The sequence below is a fragment of the Convolutriloba macropyga genome, chromosome 6, assembly GCF_964194025.1.
Source record: "Convolutriloba macropyga chromosome 6, txConMacr16.3, whole genome shotgun sequence".
Classification (NCBI taxonomy): Eukaryota; Metazoa; Xenacoelomorpha; order Acoela; family Convolutidae; genus Convolutriloba; species Convolutriloba macropyga.
The window spans coordinates 39,112,389-39,127,789 of record NC_134473.1 but is presented as its reverse complement, the minus strand read 5'-3'; the positions used below and the strand labels follow the sequence as shown (position 1 = coordinate 39,127,789).

Genomic DNA, 15,401 nt, shown 5'->3' with positions numbered 1-15,401 from the left:
TAAAACTCAACAAAGCTGCTGAAAAATACAACACATCCAACCTCCACCCTTAGTCCCCTAATGCATCACTTTTTCTATTCCCTCACTAAGCGAACACTAGTCAGTACAAAATGCAACTGCTCGAAAGTTGCTTGAGAGCAATTCGCCCTACATTAGTCAATAGCCAAATTGTTGAATATATTCGATACGGGGATAATAACGGTGAGTTGATGTTTCTAATCAAATCATCGTGTGATAACAACAATTCAACTACAGTTGCATGACTATAAGTTACGTGACTACAATAGAGACACCGGGAAAATCTGTCATTCGTCGTAACAGTTCAAAATGTACGAAAGAATTTTGAAATCAGTTTTGCAAATTCACGTAAAGTTGTTTGAATCACACATTTTGCAAATTATTATTTCTGGCCTTGTATATATGAAAAAATGGCGATCTCTAGGGAACTGTGGCGATCTGAGATCTGGTATTTTAAAACTTGGACGTAAGGGCTTCAAATTGCGCCACCGTTGCTGTAAAAAGCTATGGAGCCAATTCAGTTTTTTTTGCAAATTTTTAAGAAAAACGGATCTGCTTTTCACAGATTTTTCAGAAAGCCATATCTGTTTTTTTGCAAACACTGTTCCTAAGTTTTATTGAAAAACTACCCTGTGTAGCAGTGCTACATACAATACAAAACTCAATCAGTTTTAGTGCTATCGGATGCAATCCTACTGTGCTATTGCTGTAGTCTATGTCGACATAGTGAATCAACCAATCACATTATGCCAGCTGGCAAAAAGTATAAACCACCACTATAAAAAGCAGTGAATTTGTAGTAGAAGCACTTTTTCCAAATCTGCGAGGATTCAATCCACTGGCTGGCGATTCAAGCCCAGCAGCAGAGGAATAACCGCCAACAACAACAAAAAGCTCAGCTGAGCGCGGCCGCTAAATGCTTAGCGATATAGCTCGAGCAGTAAGAGCTAATGCTCAGCCTATATCCTCACATTAGTAGTACATACAATTATGCGCTATATTAGATAGTGATGACTGTAACTAAGTACTTGTTTCCGATTCAACATCTCATTATTCACACATATTTAAAACTCTAAAATCTGGTGCGCCGAGCAGCAACAAATTCACACCTTAAGAATGTGAGACTTTCTTCCTTTCGTTAACTGTTACCACTATTTTCTTTTTCTTTTTGTCCTCGGAGGGATGAATTTCTTGCTTTGTTTTTGTTGTTATCAATTGTTATTATTCTGATTTCGGACTGCGATGTTCAATGTATTTGTCTGTTACATTCGTTTATTATTGAAAACGCCAAAAAGAGCGTTGCTTTTTTTTGTTTGCCTAAAATGACTTTTTGGTGAGGCAGATTTTGCCCACACATTGTACCTGAAAAATATTGAATTACTGCCGTAGCAGATGTGTCAACAAAACACAATAACTGGATGCAACGAAGCAATACAAGAAGAGAGATTCGGATCAACCAGAGAAGAAGTCATAATCACAAACTGAAAAAAATTCTCAGTTTTCTTAAAACTGCGGTGAGATGTAGCAGTGCTACATACAATATATATCTCAATCATTTTTAGTGCTATCTGATGCAATCCTACTGTGCTATTGCTGTAGTCTATGTCGACATAGTGAATCAACCAATCACATTACGCCAGCTGGCAAAAAGTATAAACCACCACTATAAAATGCAGTGAATTTGCAGTAGAGGCACTTTTTCCAACTCTGCGAGGATTCAATCCACTGGCTGGCGATTCAAGCCCAGCAGCAGAGGAATAGACGCCAACAACAACAAAAAGCTCAGCTGAGCGCGGCCGCTAAATGCTTAGCGATATAGCTCGAGCAGTAAGAGCTAATGCTCAGCCTATATCCTCACATTAGTAGTACATACAATTATGCGCTATATTAGATAGTGATGACTGTAACTAAGTACTTGTTTCCGATTCAACATCTCATTATTCACACATATTTAAAACTCTAAAATCTGGTGCGCCGAGCAGCAACAAATTCACACCTTAAGAATATGAGACTTTCTTCCTTTCGTTGACTGTTACCACTATTTTCTTTTTCTTTTTGTCCTCGGAGGGATGAATTTCTTGCTTTGTTTTTGTTGTTATCAATTGTTATTATTCTGATTTCGGACTGCGATGTTCAATGTATTTGTCAGTTACATTCGTTTATTATTGAAAACGCCAAAAAGAGCGTTGCTTTTTTTTGTTTGCCTAAAATGACTTTTTGGTGAGGCAGATTTTGCCCACACATTGTACCTGAAAAATATTGAATTACTGCCGTAGCAGATGTGTCAACAAAACACAATAACTGGATGCAACGAAGCAATACAAGAAGAGAGATTCGGATCAACCAGAGAAGAAGTCATAATCACAAACTGAAAAAAATTCTCAGTTTTCTTAAAACTGCGGTGAGATGTAGCAGTGCTACATACAATATATATCTCAATCATTTTTAGTGCTATCTGATGCAATCCTACTGTGCTTTTGCTGTAGTCTATGTTGACATAGTGAATCAACCAATCACATTACGCCAGCTGGCAAAAAGTATAAACCACCACTATAAAATGCAGTGAATTTGCAGTAGAGGCACTTTTTCCAACTCTGCGAGGATTCAATCCACTGGCTGGCGATTCAAGCCCAGCAGCAGAGGAATAAACGCCAACAACAACAAAAAGCTCAGCTGAGCGCGGCCGCTAAATGCTTAGCGATATAGCTCGAGCAGTAAGAGCTAATGCTCAGCCTATATCCTCACATTAGTAGTACATACAATTATGCGCTATATTAGATAGTGATGACTGTAACTAAGTACTTGTTTCCGATTCAACATCTCATTATTCACACATATTTAAAACTCTAAAATCTGGTGCGCCGAGCAGCAACAAATTCACACCTTAAGAATGTGAGACTTTCTTCCTTTCGTTAACTGTTACCACTATTTTCTTTTTCTTTTTGTCCTCGGAGGGATGAATTTCTTGCTTTGTTTTTGTTGTTATCAATTGTTATTATTCTGATTTCGGACTGCGATGTTCAATGTATTTGTCAGTTACATTCGTTTATTATTGAAAACGCCAAAAAGAGCGTTGCTTTTTTTTGTTTGCCTAAAATGACTTTTTGGTGAGGCAGATTTTGCCCACACATTGTACCTGAAAAATATTGAATTACTGCCGTAGCAGATGTGTCAACAAAACACAATAACTGGATGCAACGAAGCAATACAAGAAGAGAGATTCGGATCAACCAGAGAAGAAGTCATAATCACAAACTGAAAAAAATTCTCAGTTTTCTTAAAACTGCGGTGAGATGTAGCAGTGCTACATACAATATATATCTCAATCATTTTTAGTGCTATCTGATGCAATCCTACTGTGCTTTTGCTGTAGTCTATGTTGACATAGTGAATCAACCAATCACATTACGCCAGCTGGCAAAAAGTATAAACCACCACTATAAAATGCAGTGAATTTGCAGTAGAGGCACTTTTTCCAACTCTGCGAGGATTCAATCCACTGGCTGGCGATTCAAGCCCAGCAGCAGAGGAATAAACGCCAACAACAACAAAAAGCTCAGCTGAGCGCGGCCGCTAAATGCTTAGCGATATAGCTCGAGCAGTAAGAGCTAATGCTCAGCCTATATCCTCACATTAGTAGTACATACAATTATGCGCTATATTAGATAGTGATGACTGTAACTAAGTACTTGTTTCCGATTCAACATCTCATTATTCACACATATTTAAAACTCTAAAATCTGGTGCGCCGAGCAGCAACAAATTCACACCTTAAGAATGTGAGACTTTCTTCCTTTCGTTAACTGTTACCACTATTTTCTTTTTCTTTTTGTCCTCGGAGGGATGAATTTCTTGCTTTGTTTTTGTTGTTATCAATTGTTATTATTCTGATTTCGGACTGCGATGTTCAATGTATTTGTCAGTTACATTCGTTTATTATTGAAAACGCCAAAAAGAGCGTTGCTTTTTTTTGTTTGCCTAAAATGACTTTTTGGTGAGGCAGATTTTGCCCACACATTGTACCTGAAAAATATTGAATTACTGCCGTAGCAGATGTGTCAACAAAACACAATAACTGGATGCAACGAAGCAATACAAGAAGAGAGATTCGGATCAACCAGAGAAGAAGTCATAATCACAAACTGAAAAAAATTCTCAGTTTTCTTAAAACTGCGGTGAGATGTAGCAGTGCTACATACAATATATATCTCAATCATTTTTAGTGCTATCTGATGCAATCCTACTGTGCTATTGCTGTAGTCTATGTCGACATAGTGAATCAACCAATCACATTACGCCAGCTGGCAAAAAGTATAAACCACCACTATAAAATGCAGTGAATTTGCAGTAGAGGCACTTTTTCCAACTCTGCGAGGATTCAATCCACTGGCTGGCGATTCAAGCCCAGCAGCAGAGGAATAAACGCCAACAACAACAAAAAGCTCAGCTGAGCGCGGCCGCTAAATGCTTAGCGATGTAGCTCGAGCAAAAAGAGCTAATGCTCAGCCTATATCCTCACATTAGTAGTACATACAATTATGCGCTATATTAGATAGTGATGACTGTAACTAAGTACTTGTTTCCGATTCAACATCTCATTATTCACACATATTTAAAACTCTAAAATCTGGTGCGCCGAGCAGCAACAAATTCACACCTTAAGAATGTGAGACTTTCTTCCTTTCGTTAACTGTTACCACTATTTTCTTTTTCTTTTTGTCCTCGGAGGGATGAATTTCTTGCTTTGTTTTTGTTGTTATCAATTGTTATTATTCTGATTTCGGACTGCGATGTTCAATATATTTGTGAGGTACATTCGTTTAATATTGAAAACGCCAAAAAGAGCGTTGCTTTTTTTTGTTTGCCTAAAATGACTTTTTGGTGAGGCAGATTTTGCCCACACATTGTACCTGAAAAATATTGAATTACTGCCGTAGCAGATGTGTCAACAAAACCCAATAACTGGATGCAACGAAGCAATACAAGAAGAGAGATTCGGATCAACCAGAGAAGAAGTCATAATCACAAACTGAAAAAACTTTTCAGTTTTCTTAAAACTGCGGTGAGATGTAGCAGTGCTACATACAATACATATCTCAATCATTTTTAGTGCTATCTGATGCAATCCTACTGTGCTATTGCTGTAGTCTATGTCGACATAGTGAATCAACCAATCACATTATGCCAGCTGGCAAAAAGTATAAACCACCACTATAAAAAGCAGTGAATTTGTAGTAGAAGCACTTTTTCCAACTCTGCGAGGATTCAATCCACTGGCTGGCGATTCAAGCCCAGCAGCAGAAGAATAACCGCCAACAACAACAAAAAGCTCAGCTGAGCGCGGCCGCTAAATGCTTAGCGATATAGCTCGAGCAGTAAGAGCTAATGCTCAGCCTATATCCTCACATTAGTAGTACATACAATTATGCGCTATATTAGATAGTGATGACTGTAACTAAGTACTTGTTTCCGATTCAACATCTCATTATTCACACATATTTAAAACTCTAAAATCTGGTGCGCCGAGCAGCAACAAATTCACACCTTAAGAATGTGAGACTTTCTTCCTTTCGTTAACTGTTACCACTATTTTCTTTTTCTTTTTGTCCTCGGAGGGATGAATTTCTTGCTTTGTTTTTGTTGTTATCAATTGTTATTATTCTGATTTCGGACTGCGATGTTCAATGTATTTGTCAGTTACATTCGTTTATTATTGAAAACGCCAAAAAGAGCGTTGCTTTTTTTTGTTTGCCTAAAATGACTTTTTGTTGAGGCAGATTTTGCCCACACATTGTACCTGAAGATTATTGAATTATTGTTGTAGCAGATGTGTCAACAAAACACAATAACTGGATGCAACGAAGCAATACAAGAAGAGAGATTCGGATCAACCAGAGAAGAAGTCATAATCACAAACTGAAAAAACTTTTCAATTTTCTTAAAACTGCGGTGAGATGTAGCAGTGCTACATACAATACAAAACTCAATCATTTTTAGTGCTATCTGGTGCAATCCTACTGTGCTATTGCTTTTGTCTATGTCGACATAGTGAATCAACCAATCACATTACGCCAGCTGGCAAAAAGTATAAACCACCACTATAAAATGCAGTGAATTTGCAGTAGAGGCACTTTTTCCAACTCTGCGAGGATTCAATCCACTGGCTGGCGATTCAAGCCCAGCAGCAGAGGAATAACCGCCAACAACAACAAAAAGCTCAGCTGAGCGCGGCGGCTAAATGCTTAGCGATATAGCTCGAGCAGTCAGAGCTAATGCTCAGCCTTTTTCCTCACATTAGTAGTACATACAATTATGCGCTATATTAGATAGTGATGACTGTAACTAAGTCCTTTTTTGCGATTCAACATCTCATTATTCACACATATTTAAAACTCTAAAAACCTTATGCGAGGTTGCATAATCAGACCTTTCATTATACCAGCCTCCCATTTGAGTTTTTGGCGTAGACTTTCAAAAGTAGAGTGCTTGTTATCGTACTTTGCTCTAACATACAATTTCTCAACGCATCCTGATTCGCCATTTTAATGAAACGTTGTATGAGGCTCCTAATCACTCAAAAAATTTTTATAATTAGACAAGGACAAACTTTAAGTATAAATTTTAGTGAATCTTTTTTGAAATATGAAGGATTTTGTAAAACGGGAAAACTGGTCCGTTTTTCATTGTTTGTCTCAATTACTTCTATTCAAAAGCAACACAGACATTTCAATCCTAATAAGTTCATTTTTGTGTTTTTTATTGCAAAACATGTTCAATGGATTGATCCACAGATATTGCTGAACATAGTCTGTTGACTCCCAGATACTCAGAAAACAATTAGGCATATATAAAACTAAAAAGGGAAATTATAACTACAATTAAAGCTTTTCAATCTAACATATCGAAGGAGTTGATACTGATGACGTTATTCAAGTGTCTCGATCAAATTGCTCAAACAAAAAGATAAGCATATTACATAGAATTATTTTATTTTTAATAGCCGCGAAGCAATAGCAGCTATTATTGGTTACATCGTGGTTTTTTACAATTCAAAGAATTTGAATTGTGTTGGGGCGCTCGCTGTCTTTTTACGACACGAAGAGGAATATTGGAGAAGTCCTTTTTTTAGATCAATTTTTTTAGAGTGAATATTGAAGCGGGAAATGAAACATGTGGAAAAATTTGGAGTGATTTTGTTGCTGAACAAAATGAAGAGTGGAGCGAAAAGAGAGTGTTTTTTTGTTTAAATCACTGTTTTCTAGAGAGCGAGAAATTGAGGTGTGAAAAAAATTCTAAGCGAGCGAAACTTTTTGTTCATGTGCGGCATTTGAAAGCAGTTTTTTTCATTTTTTTGTTTAAGAGGTTTGGTTATGGTTTTGTTTTAATTTAAAACTGGTTCTGGTGGTTGTTTGAAGGTTCCTGAAAATTCATATGGATTTTATGCTAATTTTTATTAAATTTTGTATTAATTTTTGCAGTTTTTTTGTTTTTTTTACTTAGCCTAATATAACTAGCCTATTGTCTTGCGAGAATCTGGATGCCTTATTGGCCAAAAGGATTTTTTCTTCGGAATTTTTTGCTTTTGTAATATTAAAAATGTATTAATTTTTTCAAGTTTTTCAGTGCATGTTGTTTTTAAGAAACTTTTTTCATAATTAAGCCTTAAGTATTTTTAAAAAAATCATATAAAAGCTTTTAGTAAGTACTAGTTGTTTTGATGAAGTATTTTTTGGCATAGATTGTTATTTTTGGATCTCTATTTATAACAAAAATTGATCCAATTTTCTTAAATAATATGTTAACAGATTTGATTTCACTGTTTTACTTTTCTGTTTTACGGTTTTGTTTCAAGGTAACCTTTAATTAGTCGAGGCACGTTTTGTCTGATGAGTAGTTGGAGGGCGTTTAAATGGTATTCCATTTCGAATCATTTCCCGAATTCTTCCGGCCATGTTTTTTTCTTAAGATCTGTTCACATTTTTTCATGATTTTTGAAGTCAAATTGGAGTAGCAATTTTGGTCACGCCGAAACAGGAAATGGAGCGAAAAAGCGAGCATTTTTGCAGCGTGGAATTGTTTTGCTCTAATTTTAAGTAGAGTCAGAAAACGGTGTTAGCACAAAAATTCACTTTCTCGCTAGTGGTGTTTTTGTTCACATGCGGCAATTTCACTCTGATCTTTACTGTTTTTTTTTCGATTTTTTTGTATAAAATGTTTTTTCTAAATGATTTTCCTTAGCCAATCATAGTTCGTTCTAAACCCAGTTTTTTATTTGAATGAAATTATTATTTCTCGCTTGTGGTTTTTTGTTCGCATACGGCATTTTGACATTGAGTTTTTGTTTTTTTCTCAAATTTTTATCTGATTTTTTAGAAATGAGTTTCCCATTTCATTGATAGTCCGTTCTCAGTCTAGTGTTTTGTTCATTCAAAAAAAATTCTTCGAATTGTAAGTCAGGACTTGTCCTGCTATGTTTTCTAATTCGTCGCCTCCATCGATGGTTCTTACGACATGCCTTTTTGGAATAGACTTTTTCAATGACTTCAGTGACTTCTAATACTTTGCAGTTAACATTTGTGTGTTTGACGTCAATTCTGCTCTCAGGTCAATTGCATGACTTGACTTACCTCACTCAAGGAAATGGCTTCCGAACTCACTCATGGAACTTTAAGTTTTATGAAAATTTACTAGTTAAAAATCAATAGTGCGCATCTAAGTAGTGCCAAACTTGTATGCCCTAATTCTTGGGTATTAGTCTTGAGTTTTTGATTTCGAATATCAATATTGAAAAAAACGCTTTAAGGTTTTTTCCTTATAGATCTATGTGTCGTAAAATTGACATTCCAAATCTAGCTCAAAAAGTCTAGTGGTCTAATAAAGGAATGGTGGTCAATCTGTCTAACTTCATTTTAGTTTTTTCAATTCATTGAAGGCCACAAGCGTCTATTGCGGCTATTTTCCGGCAATCTGCCGGCTATTTTTCTTCTTTTTTGACAGTTTAATAAGTTCGACTCAATCCACCGTGTACAAAAAGTTGCCTACAGTAAGTGAACACCAAGATCAATTCGAAATTTTATTTGAAATATTCATATCTCATACTCAGCCGCGATACTGCGAAGGAACATTGAGAAATTTTGATCCGACCAAAATTCCGATCTCTTTGTTCCTATGTACGCGACCACACATAGGCTGATCGTCGTGCCCATTGAGTATCTACGATTTGTAGAGGGGCGTTACGATATTTATGTACAGCATTCCATTTAGCCGCCTCTGCCGCAACTGGATTGCAGACAAACTTGCGGACAGGGCGCCATTACAAGAACAAAACCATATACTCAATGAGCTCCTTGCAATGCAACCACACTGTAACATCAATTTATACTCTAGAACTCTCGCCACTTTTCTTGCCAGATATGCAGGTTTCCTCAAATTCTTCCAGAAACCTAAAAATCAGGCTCCGGATTTTGAATTTGAGCATCACTATCGGGCCACTGTCTCACCTCTCCGGGTCACCGTCCCATCGTCAAAAGGCCCACTGTTTTCAAAACTCAGAAAAATTTATTTTTGTTTCTTTCTCTGTCTTACCTATTGTATTTTCCTTATTTTTTATTTCTCTATACTATTCTTTTCATCAATTAGAGAAATAGGGACTTTTTTTCGCTTTTTTTCTCTGGTTGGAACTTCTCTGGTTGGCTCAGAAAGAATTGAACTTGTAAATGAACTTCAAGGGATCAAGTAGTTCACAGTTGCTAGAGTTGGGTACTAACCAGACAGTAAATTGGTAGATCCGATCGGAACAGAACAGTACTGAAAAAGAGATGAAGTGAAATCTTTTTGTACTACCGACAGAGAAAACAAACTACAGCTCTCAACCTAGTTTGAAACAAATACTCACTACATGACAGGTGGGAGTCAGCTATATACTACAACAGGATTGACTTAACTGGCCAGAATGCCTTGTAACTGGCACCCTTACTGGCTCTGCAACAACCAACAGGATGTAGAGCACTAACTGACCGCTCTAGTCACCTATTTCACTTGACAGGGACCGTCGATGATGACAACTCTAGTCACCTACTTCACCACTCGAACGGGATCAACACCAACACCTTCGACATATTTTCAGCTGCATTCTACGAATGCGGATGAAAACTCTCAACCCTTGATGGATGCAGCAGACGAAAATACAGAATGTATATTTTCCACCAATAAGAGATTGAGACGACTCTATTATATATATATATATATATATATATATATATATATATATATATATAGGTATATATATATATATATATATATATATATATATATATATATATATATAGCGCTAGCATGCCTGACTCTAGTCAGTCTATTAGATAGTTGCACTATGTGTATACCATTTACTCTGGTGCTGTATATATTTACCACCATAATAATTGAAGTTTACCTTCAGTGTTTTACAGAGTCGGTTAGTCAGAGAAAACTAGGTCAGCCTACTTCGCGCGCAGAAGAAACATCCCTAATTCTTTATACTTAACGGCTGTAAAAGGAGCCCAACTAGGGTCTGCCTTACTATAGTCACCATTCATGCTCGCAAAAAAAACTGTCTGAAATTTGAGGGAATAATGGGGACAGCTGAATAAGGGACAGCTGAGAACACCCCTATCCACTTCAGATTGAAAAGCCTAATCCTGTTCCGCTGCAGTTACACAGAAACAAACTTATTATTATTGTCTTTTTAAATTTCTCGGCTGAGGAATAGTTTTTGCAATCAGTCATCTTTGATGGGAGCAGGCGTGGCATAAACGGGGAGGGGAAGACAATAACTTTGACTACATTGCCAACACCCCAATCGATCCAGATGACGTCCCCGAAACCACCAGCCAAGTCACAACTGCCACCAAATCAAAGTGGGACAAAGTCAAAGCCCTAGCCGGTACGTGAAATTTATAAGGAGCCATTTATAGGAAAATTTGTTACAAATGATGCAATATCAGAAAAATTTTTATGGATACTAACCAAACAGTAACTGTTTCAGAGTAATCAAATTCGTCATGTGTGGATTTTTTTTAAATATTTTCTTTCCAGACGATGTTTCTTTCTAAGCGTAAAAAAATGTTCTTTGTCACAATATCAGAATATGTTGCTCACAAAACAAATTTCTCAATAGCAGTATCAATAAGTTTTTCAACGTTTTATGACATATGATACACTGTCTGAATCTTTTGAAAATTCGAAAACCTTTAAAATAGTAATTTTCTTAGTTTTTTTACAATACAAGATTTGGACTCAATTGGTGCTCTGTATGTATTGGTGCGCTGTCTTTTTTAAGATCGGTTCACAGTTTTCACGGCTTTTTTACATGCATGAGAAGTCAATTTAGAGTGGCGATTTCAATCACGCTGGAGTAGTAAAGAGAACAAATATTCGGTTCTTGAAAACAAATTTTTCTCAAGTGAGGAAATTTGTTTTCTGCTTCTCATGAGTGCTTTTAATATGATACATCTGTTTTGATTGCGCTTATTTGCAGTTGCTTGAATTCGTTAACATGTAGTTAATGCTTTTTATTACTTGGACACTATTTGTTGTCATAATATTTAAGAGATTATTTGAATTTTGCCCTATTCTTTGTGTTTTTTCGTTGTCTTATCTCTTAGTTTTATTAATGACATCTCTCATTAGTTGCTTATGTGGCATGAATCGAGTTCGTGGCTTGTGGGTTTCTTTACTTGGCCAGTATTTACTCTCAAAAATTTTTATTGAACTTGTGGGCTTCGCCAGTAGTTGTTGTATTTTTATTGTCTAATCAATTAATCTCATTAAGGACAGGCTGCATAGTTTTTAGCAGTAGGTCTCTTCTGTTGCTAAGGATGCATAAGTCCATCAATTTTTTAGGTCCATTTATAGCTATTGTTTTATATGACCTAAACGCTGGTCGTTTTCAAAAAATTTTGGTTATTTTTTTTTTCAAGTTTTGTTGGCAACTTATGTACTCATTGCTGTCTTATCACTTTATCTCATTGCTGATAGGATGCATCAGTTGTTAACAAACTTAGCTAATCAAAGTGATAATGTCAGTCTGTAGCTATTGATTTTTGTGATTTTTTACAATTTTATCATTTTGTTTCTTTTCTTTTAAAAAAGAAAATTTGATTTGTTAGACTGGCAATGTTTTCTTGCGGTCTTATCGTTTAGTCTCCGCCAGAACATATTCTATTAGCCTTCTAGTACGGCATAATTTTGGTCAATTTATTGGCTCCGAATTTCAGCTAACGTTTAGGGATTTTGGCTTGTAGTTATGAGGTTCGCTAACTTTAATGTCACTGACCTTTAGATATTCTGATTTTGTCCAATTGCTTTAGTTTTTTGTCTCGTTTTTGCTTCTGTTGTTGTTAAACCCACAATGATGTTGTTTCATTGTGTACTTGTTATTAATTGCGCTTGTCACGCTTTTGACTTCTCACGTTTTCACGTTTTGGTTCTTAATTTTTTATCTCTTTTGCTCTCACTCCGAAGTAAAGCTTGTTGTTAGTATAAATTGGTTGCAGCATGGAAAGAATAAGATTGTGATGGCGCAGTTGGAAGTGCTTGGGGTCAGGGTTCGGTAGGTCACTGGTTCGAATCAGGGGCGTGGAAAACTTTTTTGCACCTATAAAGAAAAAATGATCTGGGCTACAGCCCCTGAATTAACAGCTACAGCCTCGCCTGTCGTTCAGGAGCAATTCTTCCGACTTTTGTCGGTTTCTGTTACTAGTTTTTTCTGTTTGCTTTTTTGTTTTTAGTGGTTTTTAATATATTAAAACTTGGAACAACAACTTTCTAAGCAATATTAAATTTGTTGTTTTGTTGTACCAATTTTGAGCGTTGCAGATAATGTCTTAAACACATTATGCTTTAAAAACTTTTTTGTCTGGGCATTGATTAAATCAAATCTTTGGATTGTTTTTCAGGATTTGTATTGCCACGTTTTTTAACATCCTTTACCTCGTTTTTCCATGATTTTGATGTTTGAAAACGGTATGCATACTATGTTAATTTTTACTACAGGTCGTTCATTGCAGGCCACCAACAATGCAAACGTAAGCGCTCAAATTGATATTGATTTTACACATTTTTTTCAAATATTTCGGAAACCTTTCCTTAGTCTTTTGACATTCAGCGGCAAATGAAACTTTTTTTGGGGCTTTAGGATGGGTTATCAAATGATTTCCACAGAAAATGAATTGATTTTAAGGATATATACATCATGGATTTTTGGGGACTTTCCAATAAAATGCACAATTACTTTCAATTTTTTCGAAAATTTTGTTATCTTCCAATTTTTAGATTTTAACAGCCACTGAAACGAGTTTGATAAAATTTTAAAGCGTAGTTTTCTGGCAAAGGAGCAGTTGCCAGGATACTGTAATATCGAATTTTAGCAACTTTTCAAAAATTTTCGATTTAATTTTAAAAAAATATCTTTTTTACTTTTTGGAAATTTAGGAGCCAATAATTTTTTAATGGCCTTCATGACGGGTTACTGTGCAGTTTTTAACTTTATTAAAATGGTTTTTAAGACATTAATATTATTAAGATTTTTGACAATCTTCAATTTTTTCGAGATTTTCAATCGCTAGTGGCAAATCAAGATTATTCAAAGCCTAGGCAAGGGTTAATAGTTAAACTTGAGTGGCTTAAGTTTTGGTTTCCAGAACAAAAATAGCAAAAACCCTTCTTCAAATTGTGGTTTTTGCTAATTTTTTCAAATTTTCAACTTTTTTCCACCTTTTGCTTCTGTTTGTCGCTTATTTTTGCAGCCTGATTTCTTCTAGACTGCCATTCAGTTCTTCTGTAGATTCTAGCTAAAAAATTGTTTTGAAGACATTAGTTTGCAGAATTATACAAATTTGCTATGAATTCCTTCGTAATGTTTTGCTTGAAAATTGAACTCGGTTTCTTTTCGGTTTTTTTTCGGTTTCTTGCACTTTTGACGCATTATTCTGTTTGGCAGGCCTCGTTCAATTGGTCTGTTGATTAGGCACAGCAGTTTTAAGTTTTTCTTCCAATTCATGGATTGTATTTCAGGACCTTTCCTGCTATGTTGTTTTTCCTTTGTCGTAGCAGACAATTCATGCTGATTTTCAATCTCCACACAAAACCCACACTATATGGTTCTCCGAGCTTATCTTTGTGTTTCAACCATTCCTCGTTGAATACCGCACAATTTTAATCATTTATGTGGTGAGTCTTTGATCAAATTTTCTTCTTGTATTTACGTTTTCGGTCTTTGCAATTCATTACGTTGCAGAATGTAGATAATGTGCAAAAGGTAAAACTCGAGGCTTTTATGAGCAGTGACAACGGCATCAATTATCCTATAAAGTTTTGCTCAAATTTTCTTTATAAATTTTCTTTATTAATTCTTTGAGAAATCATTTCTAATTTTTTCAAGAATCATGTTATCGAAAAAAAGCTAATACGCAACTTGTCTTCTTAATACTTATTTACTTACTGCGAGGGCTGTTTATGCAATTGTTTGCAAATCAGTTTATCTTCGATTTATGTCTAATTGAGACGTTGTTGAAAGAAATCGCGGACATCGGCAACGAATTTAAAAAAATTTTGTCGTGTAAAAAGACTCTTTTCCAACTTCATGTTGATTGATTTTCTTTAATCTCACCAATTTGACTAGTAAAGGACACTACTAGGTGTTTCGAAGAAACTGAACCAGATGTACGAGGCATCACAGGATAGAATTCCGTCAAACCCTTGTTCACCAACTAAGAACATGACAGCGGGTGGCCCTTTCCTGCCCCGAATGGACTCTGTGAAGTCAGTGTGGACATGCAAGACTGTGGCTAGCGGTCACTCACAGCATTCAACCAAATAGCACCGAGAGAAGATTGCGTAGTTTATTACAAACGTCTATCGGTACCGAAATGAGGTGAAACTAAATTCGAAGAAAGTGGCTGCGTCCTACAAACCAATTAAACGGTCTAAGTATAGTAAACGATAGTCCACTTTTACAATGAGCTAGGATACAAAAGTGGTGAAAATTCGGTATCGGTACACGTTTGTAATGTTAGAATTATTTATTAACTTATTTCATAACAACGATAACTAGTGCACGTCCGAGTCCAAATATGATTTGAAATTTTCGATTGGGATTTGAATTGAAAAGGAGATATTTGTGAGAAATGAGCAGAGAGAGCTGAATTTTATCAGTAATTGAAGTGAACATGAAATTAGCAATGAAAGAAACATTCTAACATTATTTCACTGCACACGGCTAATTTTTTTGTCGTGTATTCCACCCATTTTTCATTTTTTTCTTTCCAGTTTGGCTGGTTCCATTTATTTCTTGTTTTCTACGATCAACACCTGGACTGGGGACCACCAAAAATGCTTCAAGTGCT

The 15,401-nt window shown here is 35.9% G+C and overlaps 1 protein-coding gene across 3 annotated transcripts in view; it reads left to right on the top strand.

Moving 5' to 3' along the window:
- LOC142340968 (coiled-coil domain-containing protein 42 homolog) overlaps positions 1-15,028 on the top strand; it is a 42,300-nt gene extending 27,272 nt beyond the window's left edge. For 2 of the 3 annotated variants that reach the window (XM_075391770.1, XM_075391769.1), the window contains 2 exons: positions 10,798-10,939; positions 14,694-15,028. In XM_075391770.1, coding sequence (XP_075247885.1) covers positions 10,798-10,939; positions 14,694-14,875 — 324 coding nt within the window. In that variant the 3' untranslated portion in view covers positions 14,876-15,028. Of the gene's footprint in view, positions 1-10,778; positions 10,940-14,693 lie in introns of those variants that run through there. The other variant, XM_075391771.1, reaches the window with a different exon arrangement.
- Positions 15,029-15,401: the final 373 nt, after the last annotated feature.